The sequence below is a fragment of the Eschrichtius robustus genome, chromosome 2 (genome assembly GCF_028021215.1).
Source record: "Eschrichtius robustus isolate mEscRob2 chromosome 2, mEscRob2.pri, whole genome shotgun sequence".
Taxonomy (NCBI): Eukaryota; Metazoa; Chordata; class Mammalia; order Artiodactyla; family Eschrichtiidae; genus Eschrichtius; species Eschrichtius robustus.
The window spans coordinates 100,729,531-100,755,410 of NC_090825.1; the positions used below are offsets into that span (position 1 = coordinate 100,729,531).

General features: G+C 34.3%; 1 protein-coding gene across 1 annotated transcript in view; it reads left to right on the forward strand.

Moving 5' to 3' along the window:
* Nucleotides 1-25,880, forward strand: part of SRFBP1 (serum response factor binding protein 1) — a 60,146-nt gene that overhangs the window by 19,933 nt on the left and 14,333 nt on the right. The window contains exon 4 of the mRNA XM_068534326.1: nucleotides 16,452-16,523. Coding sequence (XP_068390427.1) covers nucleotides 16,452-16,523 — 72 coding nt within the window. The remainder of the gene's footprint in view (nucleotides 1-16,451; nucleotides 16,524-25,880) is intronic.

The window sequence follows — 25,880 nt, forward strand, 5'->3', positions numbered from 1 at the left end:
TAGTGAATCAATAACTACAGTTATTCTTCTGTTCATCACAATCTAAGATAGCCTCCTAGTTTATTAATGATCATATATCTTCTAAGACCCATAAAATTTGCAACCAGAAAAGAAAAATGTACAAATAAAAAAATGATTAAGAATTTACAGTACAGCTATTATAAATTCATATCATATACTCAGGTTAGTTAAATACATTTTAAATTAGAACCTATTATGTATGTAAATTAATAGGTTTGTGCTGTCAGGGAACATACTGTTCTGTGGGAAACAAGCGTATGAGTCTCTGTATGATATATACCATACCGTGTTACAGTCAAAGATTTGTAGGAACCTCGAGAAGGGATCGATTTATTTCATTACTTATAGAATTTAGGGAAGATCTTGCAGAATGCGTGGCACTGAGTTGGAACTTGAAGAATAAATATGATTCTGTTTTAGAAAAGGTAGTCTAGGTAAATAGAGCACAAGAACAAAGCATACAGGTCTGCAAGTACATTGTGTGATTTGGAAGGGCTGCTTAGGACTCTGTTGCTATTATAGTATTCATTAGCACATTGAACTGTAATAATTTCTTTATATGACTCCTTTTTTACGGATAGAATATTATCTTTCTGTTTCCAGTGCTTAGTGCACTAATTGACATAAAACAGACATTCAGCAAGTATTTCATTAATGAATTGTAAGCTGGAATGTTGTGGCTGGAATATAGATTGAGAGGAAGAACAAATAGCTGAAGATAGTGGCTAGATAGTGGCTAGATGGAAGATGTGATTACAACTGAAAGCCTTTTGAGAAATGTGGGTAATCAAAGGTTTTTGAATAATCATATGTGTTTTCTTGAAAGAGAAATTTGGAGGAGAGTGGAAGATTGATTAAAAGGAAACAAGATTGGAGGTGAGATCCCTGATTAGAAAGCAATTACTGGCTTAATTTTTTCATTCATTAAGGAGACATTTATTAAGGTTATCTTTATGGAAGCTAATATGCCATGTGATTCATTGATCCTGCTCTGCAAAAATCGTACACTATCAGAGAAAGGAGCTGGTATGCGCAGTTTTAAAAACTGGGTAAGTTATGATAGGGTCTTTGAAAGTCTTAAAAGAGCAAAAGGTTGCTTCTAGCTAGTAATTAGGGAAGGTTTCTTGGAAAAGTTTAATAAAAAATTTTAATGTTACTGATTTATCAAATTGATATGATTTCCTTGATAGTATTTAATTGAATCCCAATTAGATAGCAAGGATACTGTGTCATGTAACAACTTTACTTCCCAGACTTAAATATTATTTATAGCACTAGGAAGCTCAATTTCAGATATAAGAACACTGCTCATAAATAACTTAATAATTTTAGTTTTTATGGAGCACCTACTCTATGTCATGTTCTTTGCTACAGCCTACATATATGATCTCTAATCTTCATAGTAGCTCTTCACGGTTCCTAATTAGCCGCGTTGTACTGAAGTGGAAACTGGGGATCTACGTGTTAATTGCCTTGCTCAGAGTTACAGTTACACTACTAGAGCATGGCAAAGCCAGGATTCAGTCCAAATCTATCTGAATCAATAACCCATGTTCTTAACACTCTACTAACCTAACCTCTCTTAAGAATTAAGTGCACAATTTTATCAGGAATAATTAGGTATGATCAATGTGCTTTTGCATTGTGCTTTTAATGATCACTATTAATTGAAAAGTGAAAATAATAGTGAAATAATATATCATCATTGCTTCTTTTGGAAAAAAATAGGATTTATTTTTAATTTGATATAATTAGAAAAGTTGGGCCTCCCTAAAGATACAGAGCGTCTTGTTATCCATAAAGGATTTTGTGTGTGCATTTAACATTTAGAAATAACATCTGGAAGCTAAATACCAAAATAATCAGTTCCCTTGGGACTGTGAATTGGTAACTGATTATATTTCAAAACATTTTTGTTCCTTACTCAGTTTGGCGCTATATTTTAAAAACATTTGAATGTAACGTTCTAGAATTACTTGATGCAGGTTCTTTAAATTATTAACACATAGAAATATATTTAAGAAATAAGTATGTATTTTATTATCATATATGCCCTTGAAAAAGATTACTGAAAACTTGAAGGTTCTAGAGAAAATACTTTGAAGGAATTAGAACTTATAATAACAAATAGTTTGACTTTCTTGAGACTTTGAAAGATTGTTCCTTATTCTTTCAGTTAAAGACTGCTCTCTTTTAACACATACCTATACCCTTTAGAGTACCTCCCTATATCTTAGTCATAATTCTAAAATTATAGGGAAAATCTGCCTCAGTCACCTAATACAATTTTCCTAAGGCCTTTTGATGAGTTTCCTAGGTACTACACTCTTGGGGGGAAAATGTGCTATGAGCTTATGTAATTGTTCATTAAATTTGAGATTTTGTTTCTTTTTTTGTTTCCTTAACTCTTTGTGGTTGGCTAAGGAAACCTAAACTTGCATGGGTATGTAGATATAAAAAATTCAGGAGTAAAAAAGTGAATATAATATATTCATACCAAGCGGTAATTTTTGTCATTTTTTAAATTTGATATACTAAATAATAAAAAATAATACCTATATATATCTCACCTCTTCTAATTATTCTTATTCTTAACACTTTATTCCAAATAAAGTGGTTTTAAGTATTTTATTTACTCCTTATAAATTTGCCACGAAATAATGCCCTTTTAAACAAATGTTTGGATTCCACTTCAAAATGGTTAACTTTTATCCCCAAAGCCAGCCATTTTGTTAGAAGAGAATCTCTAGAATGATGAAAGAATCTGTCCACTCTGACTTATTCCTTAGAGTGCAGAAGTGTTCTGTGTAGAATCTTTGGGTTGACATAATTGCTCTGTCTCATTTTCTCTGCCTGCCTCTTTGAACATGACAGAAGTGGGTCATTTTATGTGCCAAGAACAGTTTAGATCAGGGGAGGGGAGGATAAAAATGTTTTGTTCTGTTTTCTAAAAGGTATTTCTATTGTGAGAGATAGGAGTATATCGTGACAAGGTGGTTTTGGAGCTTCATTTGACCAAATTATTTGACGATGTTTATGCTTAGTTAATATCTATTTTTAAGTGAAATGTAAATCTTTGGACTATTGAATTATGCAAGTTGTTTTTAGCACACTGATATTGTAATTATTTTTGTGTCAGTAATTATTTTCATATCTTGATGAAAATAATTTATAGTTGAAAGATGAATTCCGTTTAGTTTTTAGAATATGAAGATTCAACTTTAAACATGAAAGTCAAGTTGGAAGTAAAATGAGACAGTATAGTAGTCCCTTATCTGCAGGCATGCCAAGACCCTCAGTGGATGCATAAAATGGCAGATAGTACTCAATCTTATAAGTACTATGTTTTATCCTAAATGTAAATACCTGTGATAAAGTTTAATTAATAAATTAGGCACAATAAGAGATTAATAATAAAATGGAACAATTTTAACAATATACTGTAATAAAAGTTATGTGAATGTGGTCTCTCTGTTTAATCAACCCCTTTAACTCTGCCAAAAATGTGGCAGAGGCTTCATCATTGGCAAATGCAGCTTTTCCAGTAATTTTTATATTTTTCAGTCCAAACCTATTACTGAATCTGTGTAGTCATCCCTTACTTGCAGTAAAGCTAGTGTCACTTGTTTCAGTGGATCCCTGGCTGCAGTCTTCCTATAGGCTCAGTGCTTTCTGGTGCAGCACGTGGCCGTCAGTTGGAACGCGTTTTGTGTTCATGTCTTCCATCCACAGATTTAATGCCTTTTCCATTTTAACTGAGCACTTATCCGTGATTTTTGCAGTTTGAGGTGCAGCAGCAAAACTAGCCTGAATTTCTTTTTCTTCTTTAGCACCCGCAGCTTAGGATTTTTTTCTTACTAAGTCGAGAACTTCCACCTTTTCACTTAAAGAAAGCACGTTATCGCTTCTTTTTGGCATATTCGAATTGCCAGTGTCACTACTCTGAGGCTCTGTGATACCTCAACAGTCAATTTGGTAGGAGATGGCTTCTGAGTGACTAACGGGCAAGAAACCTGGGCAAAGGGATGATTGATTTACCAGGCAGGACAGGTCAGAATGGCACAAGATTTCATCGCACTACCCAGAATGGTGGTGCACAATTTAAAACTTATGAATTGTTTATTTCTGGAATTTTTTATTTTCGATCTGCCATTTATCATGGGTAACTGAAACCACAGAGAGCAAAACTGCAGATAAGGGGAGACTACTGTACTATTTGTTGATATTTAGTAATTCTTTTAACTGGCTGCCAGCAAAAACCTGACACTGGTAAAATTTCCTAATAGTAAACCTACTTTGTTTTATTATATCATCCTCATAATCAGCAACCTAAGTTAGCTTTTCCTGTTGTCTGCCAGACCAGTTCTAATTCCTTGTGGGTATTAAAAGCTTTTTTATCAGTTGGCCTCTCTCTTCCTGACCATTTCTGTCTGCATGTTACAATCAATATTATATCCCCTCCACATACTTCGTGCGTTCCTGTTGTTAAGTTTCTGTAGCTTTATCTGATAACAAGGCAGAATTCACCACCTCGTACATGCTCTTAACAAAACCAGAGTGAATCATTTTCACAGCCTTCACCATCCTCCAAAACAGTGATTTTGTTGGGGGAGGCAGAGGATAAATGCGCGAAGATTCATGCCTGGAGACATATATCATAGTGAATGGGATGTTTGTGCGATTTGAGAAAGGTCCCCCAGTGATTCTGGGTATCGTTTTATTTTTCCCGCCATTGAGAGCGACAGCACTGAGGAGAAGTTGCCCTGCTACTTCATCTTCATATGTATAGTACTTGGGTGATCAGTTTTTAACAGTCTATTGCAGTGCTTGCTCCTTTGTGTTATGTCAAGTCATTTGTATGTTATTTTGAAAATTAAACTCTACTCTTTCTGGTTATTTGTATTTTTAAACAATGCCTGATATTCTGCACAATAGAAGACTCTCTGTACCATATTTCAAATATTAATGTGCACATCTATTATAAATAGATATTTAAAGAGGTTATAGCAAAGTACCATTAAATTTTTCTAATCAAAATGAAGATAAATCTCTATCAAAGTTGTTTGGTAATTTTTTTGTTTCTTTTTCTTATACTCCATCTAATACTAATGCTAGAGACTTTATTATTAGTTCATTTTTAATTTCAGATTTAAGAATTTGAGTTTCAAATAGTGAGTTTTTTGAACTAAAATCAACAGTATGTTGATAACTTTTAAGATGAGGAAGGGTATAATTACAACAGCAAAGAAGAATAAAGCCATTTGTGTTATTTCTTGAAATTTTTAACAAGTTGGGTTGATACTGTTTTTGTACCATTAACTAATTGTGTGTCGTTGAGTCTGTTTCTTCATTTTAAAACTGGAAATAATTCCTGTCTGACTTCTTTTCTGTGGGGATTAAATAAAATATGCAATATCAGTGTTCCTAGTATAGTACTCTTTTAATAAACTTTTTAAGATTTTGAATCTCTGTAGTCTTTCACTCCATATAAATAGCACAGATGAAATATTATTCAAGATAGCCATTGCCTTCAATACCATTTTTTTTAAGGTAGGCCAAAACTATTCAACGACAGAGTTCGTGAACAGAGATCTTTTGGAGATGTACTATACCACGCAGTCCATCATCATTGTCCGTGTTGCATTGTGAATTTAGACCAGTGCTGAAATCATTCTTATTATTTTAGTTTGTACTGTAGGATCCAAGAAATGAAAGTTTTACCTGATATTGTTTAGTTCTATACTTCGCCAGAAAAGTTTGCACATTTTTATAATGTCGTTTCAGAACCATCCTCATGACCAAAGTACTTTATTTCAGCTCAACAAAAATATACTAGGTCTGTACTTTGTATGACAAATACTGTGCTAGTTTATAGGTATATAGAAATTAATATGGCGATTGCCCTTGAGAAGCTTATAGTCTAATGAGAGACATGGACATGTAAACAGTTTCACTACAGTGTATAGTACACTGATAGATGTATTGGAGGAGCACCACTTAGTACTGCTTTGAGGATTCAAGGAAAGCTTCCCGTAGCATGAAGCTGAGTCTTAAAAAGTGACTGACTATAACTTCACAATGTAAGAATGTATCGTGTTTGTTTTGTAAAGGAAATACTAGCAGGATCAAGAGATACAAAGTTTGTAGATTATTTTACTAGTTTACCTAAATGAAGTTATGTGTTAGGTGTGATAGCAATTTAGATTCACATATCAACCTGGTCAAGGATAAAGATTAACAGGGTTTTTTGTTTGTTTTTAATTTAGAAAATTAAAAAATAATAAACTTGGATGAAAGACAGTTATTAAATGTACTCTCTTGTAGTTCATTCAGCTCCTGAACAGGAGCAGTGTTTACTGGCGGGTCTGATTTATGCTATACCCAATACTGAGATAACTGAGATACTCAGTTTAACAATTTATAATGTCTAACAAGTAAAAATAACTTCAGTATCTATTCTGTTAACAAGTATTTTTGAACATTTACCAAATGACATGTTCTTTTCTAGGCACTTAATGATACACCTGAGGGGGGAAAAATAGAATTTCCTGGTCTTTTGTAATTTATTTTTCTGGGGGATTGGGGAAGATGACATAATAAATAAGTTAATTATGTATTATGTTAGTGGATGATATACTGTGGAAAAAATAGAGCAGGGTACGAAGGGTTAGGAGAGATGATATGAAGTAGTTTGATATATAAGTCTGGAGTGCAGAAGAGAGGTTTCGTCTGGAAAGAGACTTCTGGGAGTTGTTGACATGTATGTGATCTTTAAAGTCATGAAACTGGATGAAATCACTAAATATTAGATAATAGTGAAGAGAAGAATACCAAGGACAGAATCGTGGTCTACTGTTAAGGTATTTAGTTAGAGGAGGAACTAGCAAAGAAAGCTAAGGAAGAACTAGCAAAGAAAGCTAAGAAAGAACAGCCAATAGCATGGGTCCTGTAAGTCAAATAAAGAAAGTATATCAAGGAAAAAGGAGCAGTTAACTTACTGAAAGTTGGTAATAGGCCAAGGAAGGTAAGAGTCAGATGTCGAGTAAGAGGAGCGCTGAGATCTGCTCATTAGATTTAGCAACGTGAAGATTGGTCAGTTTAACGAGAATAGCATTGGTGGGGTAAAAGCCTGCTTGAAGTGGCTTTAAGAGAAAATAAAGAGAATCTGGAGGTAGCAAGAATTGTCAAGTGTTATAATTAGGGTGACCATACGACTAGATTTCCCTGGTGTTGTGGTAATCATCACTTGTCCCAGCATTATTTTTAATAGAGCCTCATTTCACTCTCAAATGGGTCCTGGTTTGAACAACAAATGATATGGTCAGTGTGGTTATAATTTGCTGTCATTACTCTTTTGGACACCCAAATTTGACCAGTAGTATCCTTTCTAAGCCAGCTTTTATGACTTTTTGAGAGAACTCAATTAGTTCTTCCTTTTCTGGCATAACAAAATTTTGCAGGGATTATACTTTTTCTGCCTCAGATCCATAATCAGCCATTTCTCTAAGAAGCCTTGCTTCATTTTAGTGACATTCAGAAACCAAGAATTGAATAGATCTTGACTGGGGAGAAGGGGAGTGAGAAAGGTAGGTGACCAGTTAGAGAAAGGCATTTCACGATAAAAATTTTAAAAGCAGACGGCCAGCCAAAGATACTGAGGTGGGAGAGTAGGAAATTTATTCAGGGAATTCTGTGTAAAACTGAATGAATGGCATATGAGACTCCTAGAAAAAGTGTATTATGTAATATTAGAAAGAGGCATTGAGACCAGGTAATGAAAGACCAGACTTAAGTTCTTTGGCTTCATTCTGTATTCAAGACGGTGACATAATGGGCCTTGGAGTTAACTGGTTCTGGAAGCAGGAAACCCAGTTACGCTATTATAATCCACACAATCAATAATGAAGTTCTGAAGCTGTGGGTAGGATAATGGTAATCCAAAGGAGGGAACTAAATTCAACACACACTACAGCAGAGAAAGTGGAAAGGGGGATGGGAGCATAACAGAAGCATGACGAAGAGGCCCACAGTGTCAGATGACTCTGAGCTGTCTAACCTGAGTAGCAGAGGCTGGAGATGCCATTAATTACCATAGATAACACAGGAATAGGTGAAGGAGTAAGACAAAGATTTTATTTGGAAAAATCCCTTGGCAATATGATGACAGAGTATAACCTTATTGAAGTTCCATCTGGTACTGTATTTAGGAGACAGTAGAACAATATTTAGGAAATAAGGTTCTTGTTGTCACTGAAGGGTAACCATAATGAGATTCCCATCTGTGGAAAAGCATGAATTTGGATGTCAATAGGTCTCTCACGAGTTATTTCAGTTTCTTTATTTCAGAGAAGTGCATTTCTTGCCTCATTTCCAAATAGACAAGAAAAACCTCCAAGAATCCAGACTTTTCTTGTCACCTTGTAATTCCCTGGTATTGGGATTAACCCTTCATAATCTAAATATCATATTCCAATTTAAATCACATTTTGGAAACTACAAACATGTTTTATATTTTACTGCGTTAAAAGCCCAATCTTAGAGCCTCTTGGAATTAATGTCAGCTTGATTACTGCCTCCAAGTTACTTTTTGTCTTTACCCAGTGTCCCTTCCCACTGCCTGATATAGAATAGTTTGGTTGCAAACATACTTTACCCACTCAGCCAGAGACAGCATTACACTGGTTATATAGTTATGAGTCAGTATTTTCATTTGTTCAAACGAAAGCCTCTGGAGAGAAGAAAGACAAGGAGACAGCCAAATAATCAAAATTGGGATTAACTAATTTCAATTAAATTTGCTCTTTTGAATATAAGCAAAGCAATAGCATCTGGCACAATGTGAAATAAAGGAACTGAAATATTCTGATGGATCTGGTTATTAGTGAATGGCTATCTTTAATGCAGGAAACTTGAGCAATGTTAGTTTAACATGATGAAGAAGGAATTTCTACTTTATCACCACTGACAACAGGTTATGGCAAAAAGCAAAATGTGGGGATTCTAGTTTGAGCCCTGTTGTAATACCTTGAATGAGTCTCTTAAACTTTATTGGGTTATCATTTTCTCTTCTATAAAGTTGAGTGGTTGAGGGTCCCCAAGGTTAAGTGATTCACTAGAAGGATTCACAGGACTTAAGGAAAAGAAAAAACTTTTATACTCAGAGCAACAGTTTATTTCTGTTCAAGGATACAGATTAAAATCGGCAAAAGGAAAAGGCACATGGGGGGAAGTCCAGGAGAAATCAAGCGTAAGCTTGCAGATGCCCTCTCCCAGTATAGTCGCATGGACACACTCCTAGCAGTGATGTGTGACAACACTTGCAGAGTGTTGCCTACCAGGGAAGCTCAGTTGAGCCTTGGTGTCAGGGGTTTTTTCGGGAGCCAGTCACATGGCCATGAATCACCTACGTGACTCACCTTAACTACTCAGACTCCAGCTCCCCAGAGCAGAGACTTGATCACCATAAATCACATTGTTAGGGTAAACTGCCTCATCAAATTGGTAAGCCTGTGGCCCAAGGGCTCAGAACTTATTTCCTAGGAACTGGCCAAAGGTCAGTCCTGAAGATAGGCCTTCTCAGGAATGTGCAGAGTTTGAGCAGCCCAGGCCTGCTGAGTTAACCCTTTCCTACACAGGTGTAGAATTATGTGAGAGCTGAAGTCCCTTATAATTCTGATGTTTTATGAATGGATTAGTAACTCATAGCATATATATTGTAAAGAAGTTAATGCTTTATTTCATCTTTAAGATGGATTGGATAGTTATAAATTTGAAACCTTAAATAAAAGAAACGAGTTATACTGATGCTAGAAATAAAGCTGGATTGAATGTCTAAAATAAAAGAATGTATGTTTTATACAGGTCAGCACGGAGCCCTGCTCACTGATGAATAAGCTTGCAAGTGGGAAGATGAAGATTTTCAGACTTGAGTTATTTTAAGGAAATCTAAGGGAAAAAAACTACTTAAGCTCAGTTTCAGAAACTAAGTTCAGTTAGCATTTGATTGGTGGCAAATTAATGTTATTTTTAATTTCCCTTTGATGATAAATTTAAACATCTTTTTTCCTGAAAAATCTTTGCAGCATTTTTGTAAAATAGCTCGTTTTACTTGTCTAATGTGTCTCTCTTACACTCATTTTAAAGTTGTTTAGTGCAGTATTCCATATTTAGCATGTTACATAACTCAGGTATCTTCATTTTCCCATTTTTTTTTCTTGATCCGTGGTTTTCTAATTGAGAATGGTTTTGTGTTTTTACTTTTGTCATTTTACTCTCTGTCAAATTTTAAGTGTTTAAAATTTTCTTTTTTAAGTTGAAATCTAGGTAGGTATTTTTTTCCAAAGTCCATAACATATGACTTTGGTATAAAATTTGCAAATTACCATATGGAATAATGCATCTTATTCTGCATTAGAAATTGCAGAATTATTTGAAATGGTTAAATTCAATTTAAAGTACAGAAAACTCTAAAATTTAAGAGAAATATTTTATCTGAAAAAAGGCATTGGAATTAGTTTTGTATAAAAGAAAGCCAAGTGTTCCTGTCTTATTCATTTTACTTAGAATTAACCCCATATACTAGGAATAGCATAGTGTAAAATTATCATATAAGCACTGAACTGGTGTCTTTTCTTTCACATTTTTATTGGTATTTTCTTAACCATGTTTAAGTCTACCTTTCTGCATTGAGTATGTTTAATGTCTTTGGAATAGGAACAGAGCTGCTGTGTAAAAATGTCTTTTGCTGGGTCTAGAAGTGGATCTTAGTTTTCCAGTTGGTAATGAAATATTTTCTCAGAAAGAGCAGTCTTGTCTTTTATGGCACCTGCCTGGCTTATTAGCTAATGCGGTTTCCCAGCCATTCACAATATAATATCTACGTTTCAGTGAGTTCTTAAGTAGTATTTGGCCTTCTCCCACTATGAATAAAAATTATGGTAATGTAGAATACTTTTGAGCAGTTAAGTCTTCTGTTTTGCAACACTCTAGTAGTCCTAGCTATTTTTTCTAGTATTTTATCTCTTCATCTTCGCTTTTCTAAAGAAAAAACCCACATTGGCAACTAAAAATTCTTTGGAAATTCTGAATTTGACTTGTCTATTGGTAAGAGACTTTACTGACCTATCGCTAAGAAATAGGCATTTAAAATTTTTTCACTCTGGTCCATTTCTGTTGAACAAATGTATTGATACCATTATACTAGGATCAAATAGTCAAAGGTGGATAAGAGACCATTCTCACCCTTGAAGAACTTACACTCTGGGCTCTTCGTTCCATTTTCCCATCAAGAAAATGAAAGATTAAGCTTAGTATAAGCATAAATTATTCCCTGACTGTTTTATGTAGTTCCTCAGACCTTTTGACCAGATGGCTTACTACCTAACCATGTTCAAACTAGCTTAAGCAGAAGTGTTCCCAACAAGCTGGTTCCAACTACTTCCTCTTCTGAGTAGTTAGCCAGAAACCTGGCATTGTTGCAACTCTTTCTTGTCCAAGCCTCTAAATACCATTTGTCTTTTAGAGTTCTCTACGTTTTACCTAAATGAGGGCTTTTTGGAGTTTTATCCACAAAGCTTGCAATCTTATGTGCTTTTCAAGCTCTTGTGGGAAGCCATTCGTTTATAATGAAGAGAGTAGATGTATTGTCAGGTAAGGTACCGCAGCCTCAAATCCAGTAAAACATCCATCATCCAAGGCATTCTTTGAAAACTGTGAATTACTTCAGATCTTTAAAAAAAAAATAAATTCCCACTATCCCCTGCAGTTTATATTACTGATCTATTAGACCCTAGTGAATTTTGCTGTAGCAACCGACTTTCATAATCAGTTTGAAGGGTAATTTATTCTTACAATATGAGTAAATTAAATTTTGTGGCGAAATTATAACCTATCATTAGAACTACTAAATCCAATCCAAGAATAATGAAAATAGTTGTTTAAGACTTCTTCCTTTAAACGTGTATTAGATATTCTGAGTCAGAATGTATATAAATTTAGAATTTGGAGCAATTAAGAGATGATTTGAAAGTCCTGGCAATTTACCACGAACTTGTCAAGTAGACTGCATAGCAGACTCTTAGAAGGATTGAGAAAGGCTGTGGGTTAAATTTCGTCTTACCTGCTGAAGGGAATACTAACATTTGAGGTGCTGTCTATCCATTTGGAATAACACATCAAAGAGTCTTATTCTGAAAGGCAATTCCTGATCTCTTCTGAATAGAAGTGTAGGGAGGGAAGAATAACTTCATAATATATATTTTATTGCAATTTTTGCATTGTCTGATAAACTGCTTGATTTATTAAATTCCTCAGTGTCTAATTAGGATAGTTCTGAACCAAAATTCTAGTTATGGCACAGCATTCCTGTCCATACAGTTTTGTTATTTAAGCACCATTTAAAAATTTTATATGAACTATGTCATAGGAGATAGCATTCCCTTTTAATGACACATACGTTTATATTTAAAATTAAGGTAAAAATGAGTTGACCCAAAATACTGAAGTATGAGTGGGGTGATGAGGAAAGTTTAAGCCATCTAAATGCATCTAGATTTTACTTTTATAGTTTTAAGGTAAGTATTTAATTCTAGGCATTATTTATGGTATATGATGCTGTCCAAATAATATGGTGTAATGAATTATTTTATAATATGAAGATTGGTGGGAGATAAAACGTATGTATATTAGTTTTCTAGTGCTGTTGCAACAAGTTAACACAAACTTAGCGGCTAAAAACAACACAGATTTATTATCTTACAGTTCTGGAAGTCAGAAGTTTTAAACCAAGATGTTGACAGAATTGTATCCCTTGTGGAGACTCTTTCAGGTTTTAGAGGTCACCTGTGTTCATTGACTCATGGCCTCTTCCTCCATCTTCAAGGTCAACAGCACAGCATCTTTAGATCTCAGTACCTCAGTATCTCTCCCTTTTTCTCCTCTTTCTCTAACTCATACCCTTCTGCTTCCCTCTTAGGAGGAGCCTTGTGGTTACATTAGGCCCACTCTGGGTAATCCAGGATCTTCATTTTAGGATCCTTAACTTAAATACATAATAAAGTCTCTTTGGCCATGTAAGGTAACTTATTCACAGGCTCTGAGCATGAGGACAAAGTTTATGTGTTATTCTTTCTCCTGTGCCCCCACATTTCTTTTAATTCTAGCTCTGCAGATACATACTCACCATCAGTTCTTTTACCAAAATTATCTCTTGCTGGCTGAACTCCTTCCTCCTCTAGAAGATTCCTCTGGAGACAAACACATGTATACTGTATTTCCTGAATTCTTGCAAGTTCAAAACTATTTTCTCTAGACCTGATTCTTTAGAGCTATTTGACTGTAAAATTCTTGGCTTACACTTGCTTATATTGAAAATGCTGCTGCATACTTATGTTTATTTTGTTCTTGATATCTGATACCAGCTCAGTTTTTTCACCCTTATAACTAAATTGATCTTTTTGGCCACAAGCTCTGAAGATTTTTTCCTTTGTCTTTAAAATCTAATAGTTTTACCAGAATAAGTTTCATTATTGATTGTTCCAGGTCTCTTTAAGCTAGGTACGTAGTAAACCATTTTGTTAAATTTTTTGGTTGTTTTTTTCCAGAAAGTTGTTTTAGAACTATAGTTTTAAGTACTGGCTTTTGTCTATTGTTTTTCTTCTTCAGAGACTCCGATTACACGTATGTGGGATCATCCTTTGCCACTTTCTTTCTGTCCCTTTTTCTTTATCTTATTTTCATTTTCTTGGTAGTTTTCTTGACTTTCTTCAGTGTTCCTTATTGAATTTTTCTTTAAATCTGTTCTCTCTTTCTGAGATTGTTTTTCTTTTCTTGCATTTTATTTCCTAAGCTTTATCAACTGTTGATGCACTTCTGTGTTTTACCTATTTCTCTTCTTCAGTGTTTTAATTTCTCATTTTGCAAATTTTTTTGTATAGGCCCCAACTACTTGTTTGAGGCTCCCCAATGAAGTTTGCAGGGAGGGTTATGTTACAGTTGTCTTTTTGACGTTTAGTTTTTAGGAGAGAATCAGATAAAATATTTTGATTTACATTTTCCTTTTTATTCTTAAATAATTTTATAGGAATTTGACTTTTTTTCTTTTCCGAACTGTAGACGTTTCTTATACAGGGCCCACCTTATGTCAGTATGGCAAAGTGACATTTTTTTAGTGGATAATGAGAAGGAGGACTTGGTTTACATGTATTTTCTTTCGTCTCTGTAGGGTCCTTAATTTCTCTTTCTTTCCTTTACCTACACTGTCATCACTAAAGGGAAGTGCACAACCCCTGTTTATCTAATTCTCCTCAAAGCAGTGCTTCTTGAGGCTGTCGCCTTCAAATTCACTCGCTTTCAAGCCCTTCCTTCTCTGTAGTGCTGTGAATTACCAAATCTGAGACTTGTGTTCAATACTTTGACCTTTGGTAGTACTTTTTGCTTTCTTGTGGTGCTTTTTGTCTGTCATTAATGCATGTCCTTCACTCCACTCTCTTCTTTTCCTCCTAGTATCTTAGTCTTTCATTCTCTGGCTCTGTATATTCATAAGCTTGTAGCAGCAGTGAGAGCTGTTGAATTTGGTGTTAGTTTCTCTGCTTATAGGTATTTATCTACTAATAACGCTGAGGGCACGGTTCATGTTTGGTTTTATTTGTACTCCTTGTTGAATTTATTGTTTTGGAGGGAATATGTGGGTGGGTTGAGATTTAGGTAGTATCATTACCTTCTGCACTTACTTAAGTTCATTTTAGCAATAAAATTTAACCAATTCTCTCTTTAGGCTGATTTTTGTCTTACAGAGTAAAAAAAGGTGCTTGTAGCCAGCCATTGACAAACGTGGGGCAAGTCTTAAAATCTGGATTTTTAACTGTAATTTAAATAGCTTTATTAACTTGAAACTGCTTAAGGGAGGCCATCTCCTAAATTAGCTCATCAAACTTAAGACATTTTCAGCCAAAATATGTCACATAATGAATTTTTTTATATATACACACATATACAATTTAAAAGGAGTCCATTATTTATGTACTTTTTATATGGATTTGTTTTACGTACACATTTTTCACATTTATATTAGTGTACACAAAATGAAATTGAGTTTTTACTCTCAGAAACAGTGCTTTCTGATCTTTTTGACATTGGATCATCATTATCAATATTTGATTTTTTTTTCCCATTCTACTCTTCTTCCAAAACTCCAATATAGCTCTTTAATATAGAATCTGTGGTAATTTTTCAGAAGGAGTTACACAAACCAGTATGTACAAGGGTAGTCATCACATTCCTATTTATAAAAAGATCAAAAATCAGAAAATGTATTAATGTCCAGTAGTAAGAATTTGGTTAAATAAATAAGAGCAAAAAAACCAAAAATAGACATTTGCCCTGTTATTAAATAAAGCTAGTTTACAAAATACTATGGTCCTGTTTTTGTTTAAAGTATAATTTAAATATCATTTTCACTTAATGTTTGCACAGTTTTTGTCACATCACATATACAATACACCTTAGTGTCACTCAGTGTTGTTTTAAAATCAACTGATTTTTCTATTTAGCTTTCTTCTAGACAATAATAAAAAAAAAATGTTCATTTTTTTCATGCGTATTAGAATAACTTGATAACTATTAATGTAGAAAAATTGCATTTTCATATGATCTAAAGTCATCCTTCATTCCCTTAGTGGAATGCATATCAAACTTAAATTCTTTTAAAGAAGCTTGTAGAAGGGTGTATAATAAAATTATAACCATGTAAACATTGCTGGTAATTTTACTTATTTTTCTTTCTGTTTTTCTGTGTTTTTTAATTTTCTAAAATAAATCTGGATTAATTCCTTCCATAATAGAAAAGTGTTTAGTGGGTTAGATTTTTTTTTTTAATCGAGAATTAAGAGACTTCCCTGGTGGCGCAGTGGTTAGGAGTCCACCTGCCAATGCAGGGGACACGGGTTCAGGCCCTGGTCTGGGAGATCCCACAGGCTGCGGAGCAACTAAGCCCATGTGCCACAACTACTGAGCCTGCGCTCTGGAGCCTGCAAGCCACAACTACTGAGCCCACGTGCCACAACTGCTGAGGCCCACATGCCTAGAGCCCGTTCTCTGCAACAAGAGAAGCCACCGCAACGAGAAGCCCACACACTGCAACGAAGAGTGGCCCCCACTCATCACAACTAGAGAAAGCCCGCATGCAGCCATAAATAAATAAATATATATATTTTTTTTTTAAAGTAAGAATTAAAATTAAGTGTTTCTCTGTAAATCTCTACATTTCTTTATAAATTGATAGAATTGCCAATGTCCTGAAATGTCATTAAAATAAGTAGTAGTTTCTTTAAATAATGGATTTCTTAAAAGCAAAACATGGGAATTTCTCATATAATAATGACAGTTTAAAATAAAGCTCATAACTAAAATTAGTTTGTTTTATTCTTTTACAGGAGTTGAAACCTGATATAGTAACTAAATCTGCTCTTGGTGATGATATCAACTTTGAAAAAACCTGCAAAAAGGTACTTCTGCAAGGGGTTGTATTTCTTTTAGGAAAAGTTCCTTATTTGTATTGTTGACCTACTTTTTTCCTTTCACTTTTTTCCTTGAAGAGAAAACTTAGCAAAAGCCAGTTACTAAAAAATCAGTCAGTCAGTCAATCAATCACCTGGTGTGATTATTTTTTAAAAAAGCCAATTACTATTAGTGTACAATGATTTTTCCCCATTTGAGCTCTACTACTGCCAGCAAAAAATATTTTGATGGTAATTTATGAATTTTGCTTTGCTGTGATACCACACCCTCAAGGACCTTACAGGTATGTTGAAGTTAATGTGGCATTTGTGTGTTAGATAGCAGTTAGTCTGTTAATCTTACAAATTAGAATAAAGACTCTTTATTTTTATTCTTTCCAAATAGTTTTTATGAATATTTTATTTAATCCCTGCATTTACCCTGTGAAAATTATTTTTACCCCCTTTTTGTAAGTAAGGAAACTGAAGCTCAGAAAGAATGAAGTGAGCTAATTAAGGGTATGCCACTGTTAGGTGCACAGTTAGGACTTTTACCCAGATCTTCTGCTCCTTGCATTTGCGTCACTTGCTTCATCCTTAGTATTTCCTCTTTTTCATTTCTACCCACTTTGCTAAAGGCTACGTGACAGTTCCACCAGAGAACAGATTTTTGGATTAATTGATTTTTATAACTCTATTACATTTCTTTTTTCACTTTTATTCACATTTGCTCTAATCTGTATTATTTCTTCCTCTTGCATTTGTGCTTACTTTGCTCTTTCTCTAGTTTCTTAACGTGGAAGCTTAAATTACTGATTTAGACCTTTCTTTTTTCCTAATATAAGCATTTAATGCTATAAATATCCCTCTAAGCACTGCTTTAGCTACATCTTATAAATATGATATATTTTATTTTCTTTGAGTTTAAAATGTTTTAAATTTCCCTTGAAATTTCACCTTTAACCTATGGTTTAATTAGAAGTACATTGTTTAATTTCTGAACAATTGGGGGTTTCCAGGTATCTTTTTGTTAGTTTTCTTTATGATCCATGTGCACACTCTTTATGATTTTTATTCTTTTAACTTTATTATTTGTGTTATTTGTCCAGAGTATGGCTTATCTTGGTGAATATTTCATGTGCACCTGAAAACAATATTATTATATTGGGATCAGTGTCCTATAAATGTCATTTAGGTCAAACTGATTGATGGTGTTGTTCAGGTGATTTACATCTTTACTGACTTTCTACCTACTTGTTTTATTGTTGACTAAGAGACGTGTGTTGGAATCTCCAACTGTAAATATCAATTTTCCTATTCCAGCCTTAAGGAAAAAAATACTCTGATCCTACATTTATGTACACTAACACTCACCTCTCTGCAATTCACTGATTTTAGCCATGTTAAATTTTAAAGCATTTTATTGTAAGAAGGCCAGAACATGAACGTTTTTGTACGTTTGAGGGGAGGGAAGATTTGTTGTTGTCACGGTCCTTGTCAGGAAGGCAACACCAAAGTCATGAGCATAATTTTACAAACAGCTTCCTTATTTTATACTAACATGATTTTACAGTAAATATTCTTATTTCATAGCATTCATTCATAGAGAGGAAAAATTTTAGTTCTGTTATAGTTTTTAACTTGTGTCTTGGTCTATCTATATTTCTGACAAAATAATGACATGTTAAATAGAATAGTGGTAATTGTATAAAAATATGGTAGAACATATTTGTTTCCTCTTGAGAGTTTAAAAAAATAATAATTTAAGGTTTTTACCAGAAAAATTTTTTTGAATTTTCTGGTTGCTGCATTCTAAAAGTATTTCAATAATATTTAATTTGTGATGAGAATAAAAAGCAATTTATTTTTAGTTGGCTAATACTATGTTTCCATTTAAATTTCAACACTAAAACTTGACAGTATTATTTAATTTTAACTTGAAAATATCCAAAATAAAATATCCTTTCTTTTTTTTTAACTTTTCAGTCAGATTTTTTTCACTTTGGAAGGTTACTATTAGTTGATGTATGTGTAATATTTGTAGCATCAGGTTTTTTTAGGGTATCTTCTTTCATTTACAACCCTTTGTTAAACCTTCCATTGTGTGAAATGTCATCCTAAAAACAGGGAAATGTGTCTATATTCACTTATCCATTTTTATTTTGTAATAGTAAATTCATTTGCATATTACTATATTTGTAGTCATGAGATTTATAATATTCACATAGAAAGTTTAGGATCTAACTGAAATATTGTCAAGCGAAACCTGATTGCATTTCTGCCCTTTTGGTATCTTCCTCCAAACAGAAGGAAGGAAAGGGAGGTGGAGAAGGAGAAAAGGAAAACAGTTGTTTCATCAGAGTTCTTGATGGAACCCTTGAGGATTTAGAGCCAAGGGAAATTGTCTTGCTTAAAATGATTTCAGATTCCTCCCAAGCTATTTGATTTCAACTATTTTGCTACTGTTTTATGTCATTTGTGATATTCTTTGATTGGATTCATGTTCTGTATCAAAATATGTTAATAAATTAAACTTCTGGAATAAAAATGAGGCAAGTAGCAGTGTCATGGAGAGAAGACTGATTAGTTTGCCATAGGAAGGGAGGTTAGTGAAAGATGACCAAAGAGGAAATAAGGCTATTACACAGAGCTCTGTACATTTGAAGCTGTCTGACCATCAGAATAGAGCAGAACAAACTAATTTGTGTAACTTCTTAGAGCTTGCACAGTTCATGCATATACATTATTACCTCAATTGATCTTACAACAATGATCTCATATAGAAAACATTCATGTGTGCACATGTGTGTGTGTACATGTGTGTGTAGTAATACTAGTAGTGTCTTCATTTTCCAGATTCAGAAAGGGGTTAGAAAGATTAAGTAGCCAGTTAATATTTGTACGAGAGTTTTAAAGCTAGAGAGTTTGGGGACTAGAACTGTGACATTTCCAGACAATTATTGCCAGAATTTCAAGGGCTTCGCAATTCAAAACATCTGTTATATGCAGAGCAATCGGCTAAGCACTATGGAAGAAAGGAAGGAAATAGAACACAGTTATATTAAACAGCTACAGGATGAGAGGAAGCAAATTAATATTTGTTAACATCTACCAGTTGCCTGACTCGTTAGATGCTTTATATACGTTAGCTTTCTCCGGGAAGATGATGATAATCTCATTTAACAGATGAGACAACGGGCCTAGAAAGGTAAAATATACCTATGGTCATAGGTAGTCAGTAGGAAATGTCAGATCCAAGTTCTAAACCCAGGTCTCTGCCTACAAAATGAAAGTTTAGGACAAAAGGATGGAATAAGTCCCATATATGTAAGACTGCATTTTGGAAATCATGGTGTTGTAGGGATTTTAAGAGTTCATTGAATACAGAAAAGTCTCCCATTCTCTTAAATGTGGACTCTAAGCCGTATTTTGCTTTGTTTGCCACAGTTCTTCTGATCCAGCTGAATAGACTGTTTCTTATTATATCTCTAAATGTTTTTAATAAATACAAATATGAATGTGTTGGTTTATATCATTAGGTAAAACCTGGAATTGAATATAAGTCCAGTTAATGTTAAAAGTATGCTACTAGCATTCTACCTGTACTAGTTCATTTAGCGTCAGTTTGTTTTAAGGCAACATTTCAAAGGAATGAACATGGTGTGTAAGAGAGCTTTTTCATTTTTAGACTCTTGTTTATATTTACATGTACATTCTCAAAATTCTTTTCAAACTTGAACACCAAATGCTTTGTGTTCACAGTAAATACCCATATGCCAAAATAAAATGTGTCCATTAAAAAGTGAGGTGTTTTCCTTTTTTAATTTAATTTATTTGAAATGGAAGAAACTGGAGGTGTATGAAAACCACAGTTTCCTGAGAATTTTCCAAGGCAAACACTGTGTCAACTTCAAGTAATGAAAGCTGTGGTTTCCTTCATATCCCCCAATATTGTGAAGACTGTTCCATGCATGTGTAAAAACTATTTGTTAATCGTGATTACTTAGCCTTTTAAGCTTCAAAATAATTCTATTTAAATTTAAGAAGTGTGGCTGTATTTGAATTCTTTTATAAACCTCCACATTTTCAGTCTCTCCTATGAAGTTTATCACATTCTACCTTGGGTTAGTTATTTGTGCATTTGTTTTAACCTTTTAAATTAGTGCAAGATCATGAACCTCAAAAGATGGTGTTTGTGTCCTTATGTGTAAGACTGTGCCTTCACATAATAAGGCATATTTATGTAAATATAAATATCTGTAAATATAAAGAGGGAGAAACTAAGTGAGGAAGGAAGATGGACAGGAAAGAAGTAAGGAAGGATAAAGAATTTGAAGTCCCTCATGACAGGGACTGTCGTACTGACTCTTTGAGTTCCTACACTTAGGCTCAGTGCCTTAAGCAAAATGTAGACGTCTCACATTGCAGCAGAGACCCAAAACACTGCCAAAGGTATGAACCTGAGCCCTCTTGATTAACAAGCCTCTTTTCTTATGTTTATATTTAATTTCTTTACAAAAAGATTTGAGGGAGGCTTGGAGTTGGGTCACAAAATGAGGGAAAGTTATCTCAGATAGTTTAGAAGAAAACTTGTTGAGAATACTAGACTGAATTCAGAAACCTGACTTTGAATTCTAGCTTGTTCCTAACTGGCTAAGTGGTCTTGAGATCAAGTCAATACTGTTAGTCTAATTGTTAGATAAAATCTTTGGTCTATATTCCCTTTACCTCTTTAACCTCTTGTTAAAATTTGAACTTAAAAAATTAAATGAATGATTTCTAATTGCTTTCTTAAGAATAAAATTAAAGAAAGGTTTAAAGTGTTAAATTTGACAAATTTTTATTAGAGAAATTTAAACATTTATTTAAATGATTGCTGTAATTTATAAAATTTGGTATTTTTAACTAAGACTTTTTCCAAATCAAACATTTTAAGAACTACAGGCATACCTCAGAGATACCGGGGGCTCAATTTCAGACCACCTCAGTAAAGCAAATAACCGCAATAAAGCAAGTGATAAATTTTTGGTTTCTCAGTGCATATAAAAGTTATGTTTACACTGTACTGTAGACTGTTAAGTGTGCAATAGCATTATGTCTAAAAAAATGTACGTACCTAAATTTAAAAATACTTCATTGCCAACCGTCATGAGTCTTCAGCAAGTTGTATTCTTTTTGCTGGTGGAGGGTCTTGCCTTGAAGTTGATGGCTGCAGACGGATCAGGGTGGCGGTTGCTGAAGTTTGGGTGGCTGTGGTGATTTCTTAAAATAATACAACAATGAAGTGTGCTGCATCGATTGCCTCTTCCTTTCAGAAACGATTTCTCTGTAGCAGGCAGTGCTGTTTGATAGCATTTTACCCGCAATAGAACTTCTTTCAAAATTGGTGTCAGTCCTCTCAAACACTGCTGCTGTTTTATCAACTAAGTTTATATAATATTCTGAGTCCTTTGTGGTCATTTCAGCAATCTTCACAGCATCTGCACCAGGAGTAGTTTCCATCTCAGGAAACCACTTTCTTTGCTCATCCATAAGAAGCAATCCCCATATATTCAGCTTTTATCATGAGATTGCAACAATTCAGTCACATCTTCACTTCCAATTCTAGTTCTCTTGCTGGTTTCACCACATCTGCAGTTACTTCCTTCACTGAAGTCTTGAACCTCTCAAAGTCATTCATGAGGGTTAGAATCAACTTCTTCCAAACTCCTGTTACTGCTACTATTTTGACCTTTTCCCATGAATCATGAATGTTTTTAATGGCATGTAGAATGGTGAATTCTTTCCAGAAGGTTTTCAACTTACTTTGCCTAGTTCCATAGGAGGAATCGCTGGCTATGGCAACTATAGCCTTATGAAGTGTATTTCTTAAAGATGACTTGAAGGTTGAAATGACTCTTTGATCCGTGGGGCTGCAGAATGTGTGTTGTGTTAGGAGGCATGAGAACAACATGAATCTCGTTGTACCCCTCCATCAGAGCCCTGATGACCAGGTGCATTGTCAATGAGCAGTAATATTTTGAAAGGAATCTTTTTCTCTGAGCAGTAAGTCTCAACAATGGGCTTAAAATATTCAATTCAGCAAGCCCTGTTATAAACAGATGTGCTGTCTCCAGACTTTATTGTTCCATTTAGAGAGCCTGGGCAGAGTAGATTTAGCATAATTCTCAAGGGCCCTAGGGTTTTCGGAGTGGTAAATGAGTACTGGTTTTAGCTTCAGTCACCAGCTGCGTTAGCTTCTAACAAGAGTTGTCAGCCTGTCCTTTGAGGCCAGGCATTAACTTCTCCTCTCTAGCTATAAAAGGCATCTTCTTCCCAAAAAGGGTGTTTCTACATTGAAAATCTGTTGTTTAGTGTAGCCACCTGCATTGTTTATCTTAGCCAAATCTTCTGGATAATATGCTACAGCTTCTACATCAGCACTTGCTGCTTTACCTTGCCCTTTGATGTTGTGGAGACAGCTTCTGTCCTTAAACCTCATGAACCAAACTCTGCTAGCTTTCCTTCTGCAGCTTCCTCACCTCTCTCAGCCTTCAAAGAGCTGAAGAGAATTAGGGTCTTGCTCTGGATTAGGCTTTGGTTTAAGGAAATGTTGTGGCTTGGTTTAACCCTCTATCTAGACCACTATAGCTTTCTCTGTTAGCAGCAGTGAGGCTGTTTTGCTTTCTAATCATTTGTGTGCTCACTGGAGTAGCCCTTTTAGTTTCCTTCAAGAACTTTTCCTTTGCATTTACATCTTGGCTAACTGTTTGGGGCAAGAGGCCTAGCATTCAGCCTATCTTGGCTTTCAGCATACCTTCCCCACTAAGCTTAGTCCTTTCTAGCTTTTGATTTAAAGTTAGAGACATGTGACTCTTCCATTCACTTGAATACTTACAGGCCATTGTAGGGTTATTAATTGGCCTAATTTCAATATTGTTTTGTCTCAGGGAATAGGGAGGCCCAAAGAGAGAGAGAGACAGGGGAACATCTCAGTGTTCAGTGGAGCAGTCAGAACATCAGTTGTTTGTTTTCTTATATGAGCATGGTTTTTGGCGCCCCAAACAATTACAGTAGTAACATCAAAGATCAGTGGTCAGAGATTGCCATAACAAATATAATAATAATGAAAAAGTTGAAATATTGCAAGAATTACCAAAATGTGATACAGAGACACAAAGTGAGCAAATGCTGTTGGAAGAATGGTGCCAATAGACTTGATAGACACAGGGTTGCTACAAACCTTCAATTTGTAAAAAAAACATAATATCTGTGAAGTGCAATAAAACAAAGCACAATAAAACAAGGTATGCATGTACATGTATAACACCTTTTATTCGTCTTAAAAGAATGAAAATTTAAACCCTGAGTATTTATAAAGCATATAACTAATGTGTATGTCATTAACAGTTTTTCCATTTGCACAGTTTTTTCCCCATTAGAATATTTCTTCTACTCCCCAAATCATGAGCTACTCAGATTTGCAAATCAGTAACAGACCATCAAGAACAGATATGAATTAATTAAATACAGCTAGCAAATAAATAAAAGGAATTTTTTGTCTACCATGCTTCTATTTGCAAAGATTCCTTTACAAAGGGAAGAGGCTTACATTTTTAGGCGTTTTTGCATTCCAGCTATCATTGCCTGCCTCTAACTGCATGACTTCAGGCAGGTCACTTACCATCTCTGGCTTTTGTTTTTTCTCTTCCAGATCAAACATTCTGGTAATGCATTTCAGTCCCCCTTCAAAATTCTTACTGCATCAGATATGAAAATGACGGGGCTGTCCTCTCTGTGTGTGGTTTTGTTTTGCCAAAAAAAAAAAAAATTAAATATTTTGTATCCCTCACACAATCTTAGCAAGATTTTTGTGGTATTTCTGCACTGTATTATTTTTTTTTAAATATTCTTAAACAACTCTGACATTGTCATATTTCATTATAACAGGAATAGTTCATATTTCATTATAACAAGAATAGTTCATTCCCTAAGATATTTAGCAGTGGTGTCGTGTAGCTAGCTTTATCAAAATTCCACTTTATAAAAATTAGAAGCAGTAGGGACATATTGAAATGTTCATACACAAATACCATTGTGGTACAAAGTGGGTATGGCACATACCTACAAGACAACATTTTTGTTAAATAGATTCCAGCTAAGTGAGAACTTGAGAAACCATTTCTTTTTTCTTTCTCTTTTTTTTTCTTTTATTCTAAAGATGCTGATATATTTAAATATTTTGGTAAAAAAGTTTTTTGTTTCTAGCTTTATTGAGATATAAATTGACATAACATTGTATAAGTTTAAGGTAAACAACGTGATGGTTTGATATACATATATAGTATGAAATGATTACCATAATAAAGTTAGTTAATACATCCAACACCTTACGTAATTTGTGTGTGTGTGTGTGTGTGTGGTGAGAACATTTAAGATTGACTCTTAGCAACTTTCAAATATTTGATAAAGTATTGTTATCTGTAGTCACCATGCTGAATATTAGATCCCCATAACTTACTCATCTTGTAACTAAAAGTTCATACCTTTGACTAACTTCTCCCAGTCCCTGACAACCACCATTCCGCTCTCTGCTTCTATCAGTTTGGCTTTTTGTAGATTCCACATATAAGTGATACTGTGCTGGATTTGTCTTTCTGTATCTGACTTATTTCACTTAGCATAATGCCAGATCCATCCATGTTGTCACAAATGGAAGGATTTTCTTCTCTCACATGGCTGAATAATATTCTGTTGTATATATACTATACCTTCTTCATCCATTCATCCCTCAATTGGCACTCTGGAGGAATTTTGATAGGGATTGAGTTGAATCTTTAGATGGCTTTTGATAGTAGAGACATTTTAACCGTATTAATTCTTCCATTCCATGAACATGGGGTATCTTTGCATTTATTTGTGTCTTCCTCAATTTCTTTAATCAAAGTCTTATAGTTTTCAGTGTACAGATCATTTACCTCCTGGTATTTTGCTGTTTTCGATGGTAGTGTAAATAGGATTGTTTTCTTTATTTTTCTTTCAGATATTTTGTTGTTATTGTGTAGAAGTGCAGCTGATTTGTGTATGTTGGTTTTGTATCTTGTAACTTCACTGAATTTGTTTTATTATTTCTAACAATTTTCTAGTGGAGTATTTAGGGTTTGCTGTGTATAAGATCATGTCATGTGTATTCAGAGACCATTTTACTTCTTCCTTTCCAATTTGGATGCCTTTTATTTCTTCTTCTTTCCTAATTGCTCTGGCTAAGACTTCCAGTACCATGTTGAATAAAAGTGGTGAGAGTAGGCACCCTTGTCTTGTTCCTGACTTTAGAGGAAAACCTTTCAGCTTTTCATTGTTGAGAATGATGTCAGCTCTGTGTTTGTT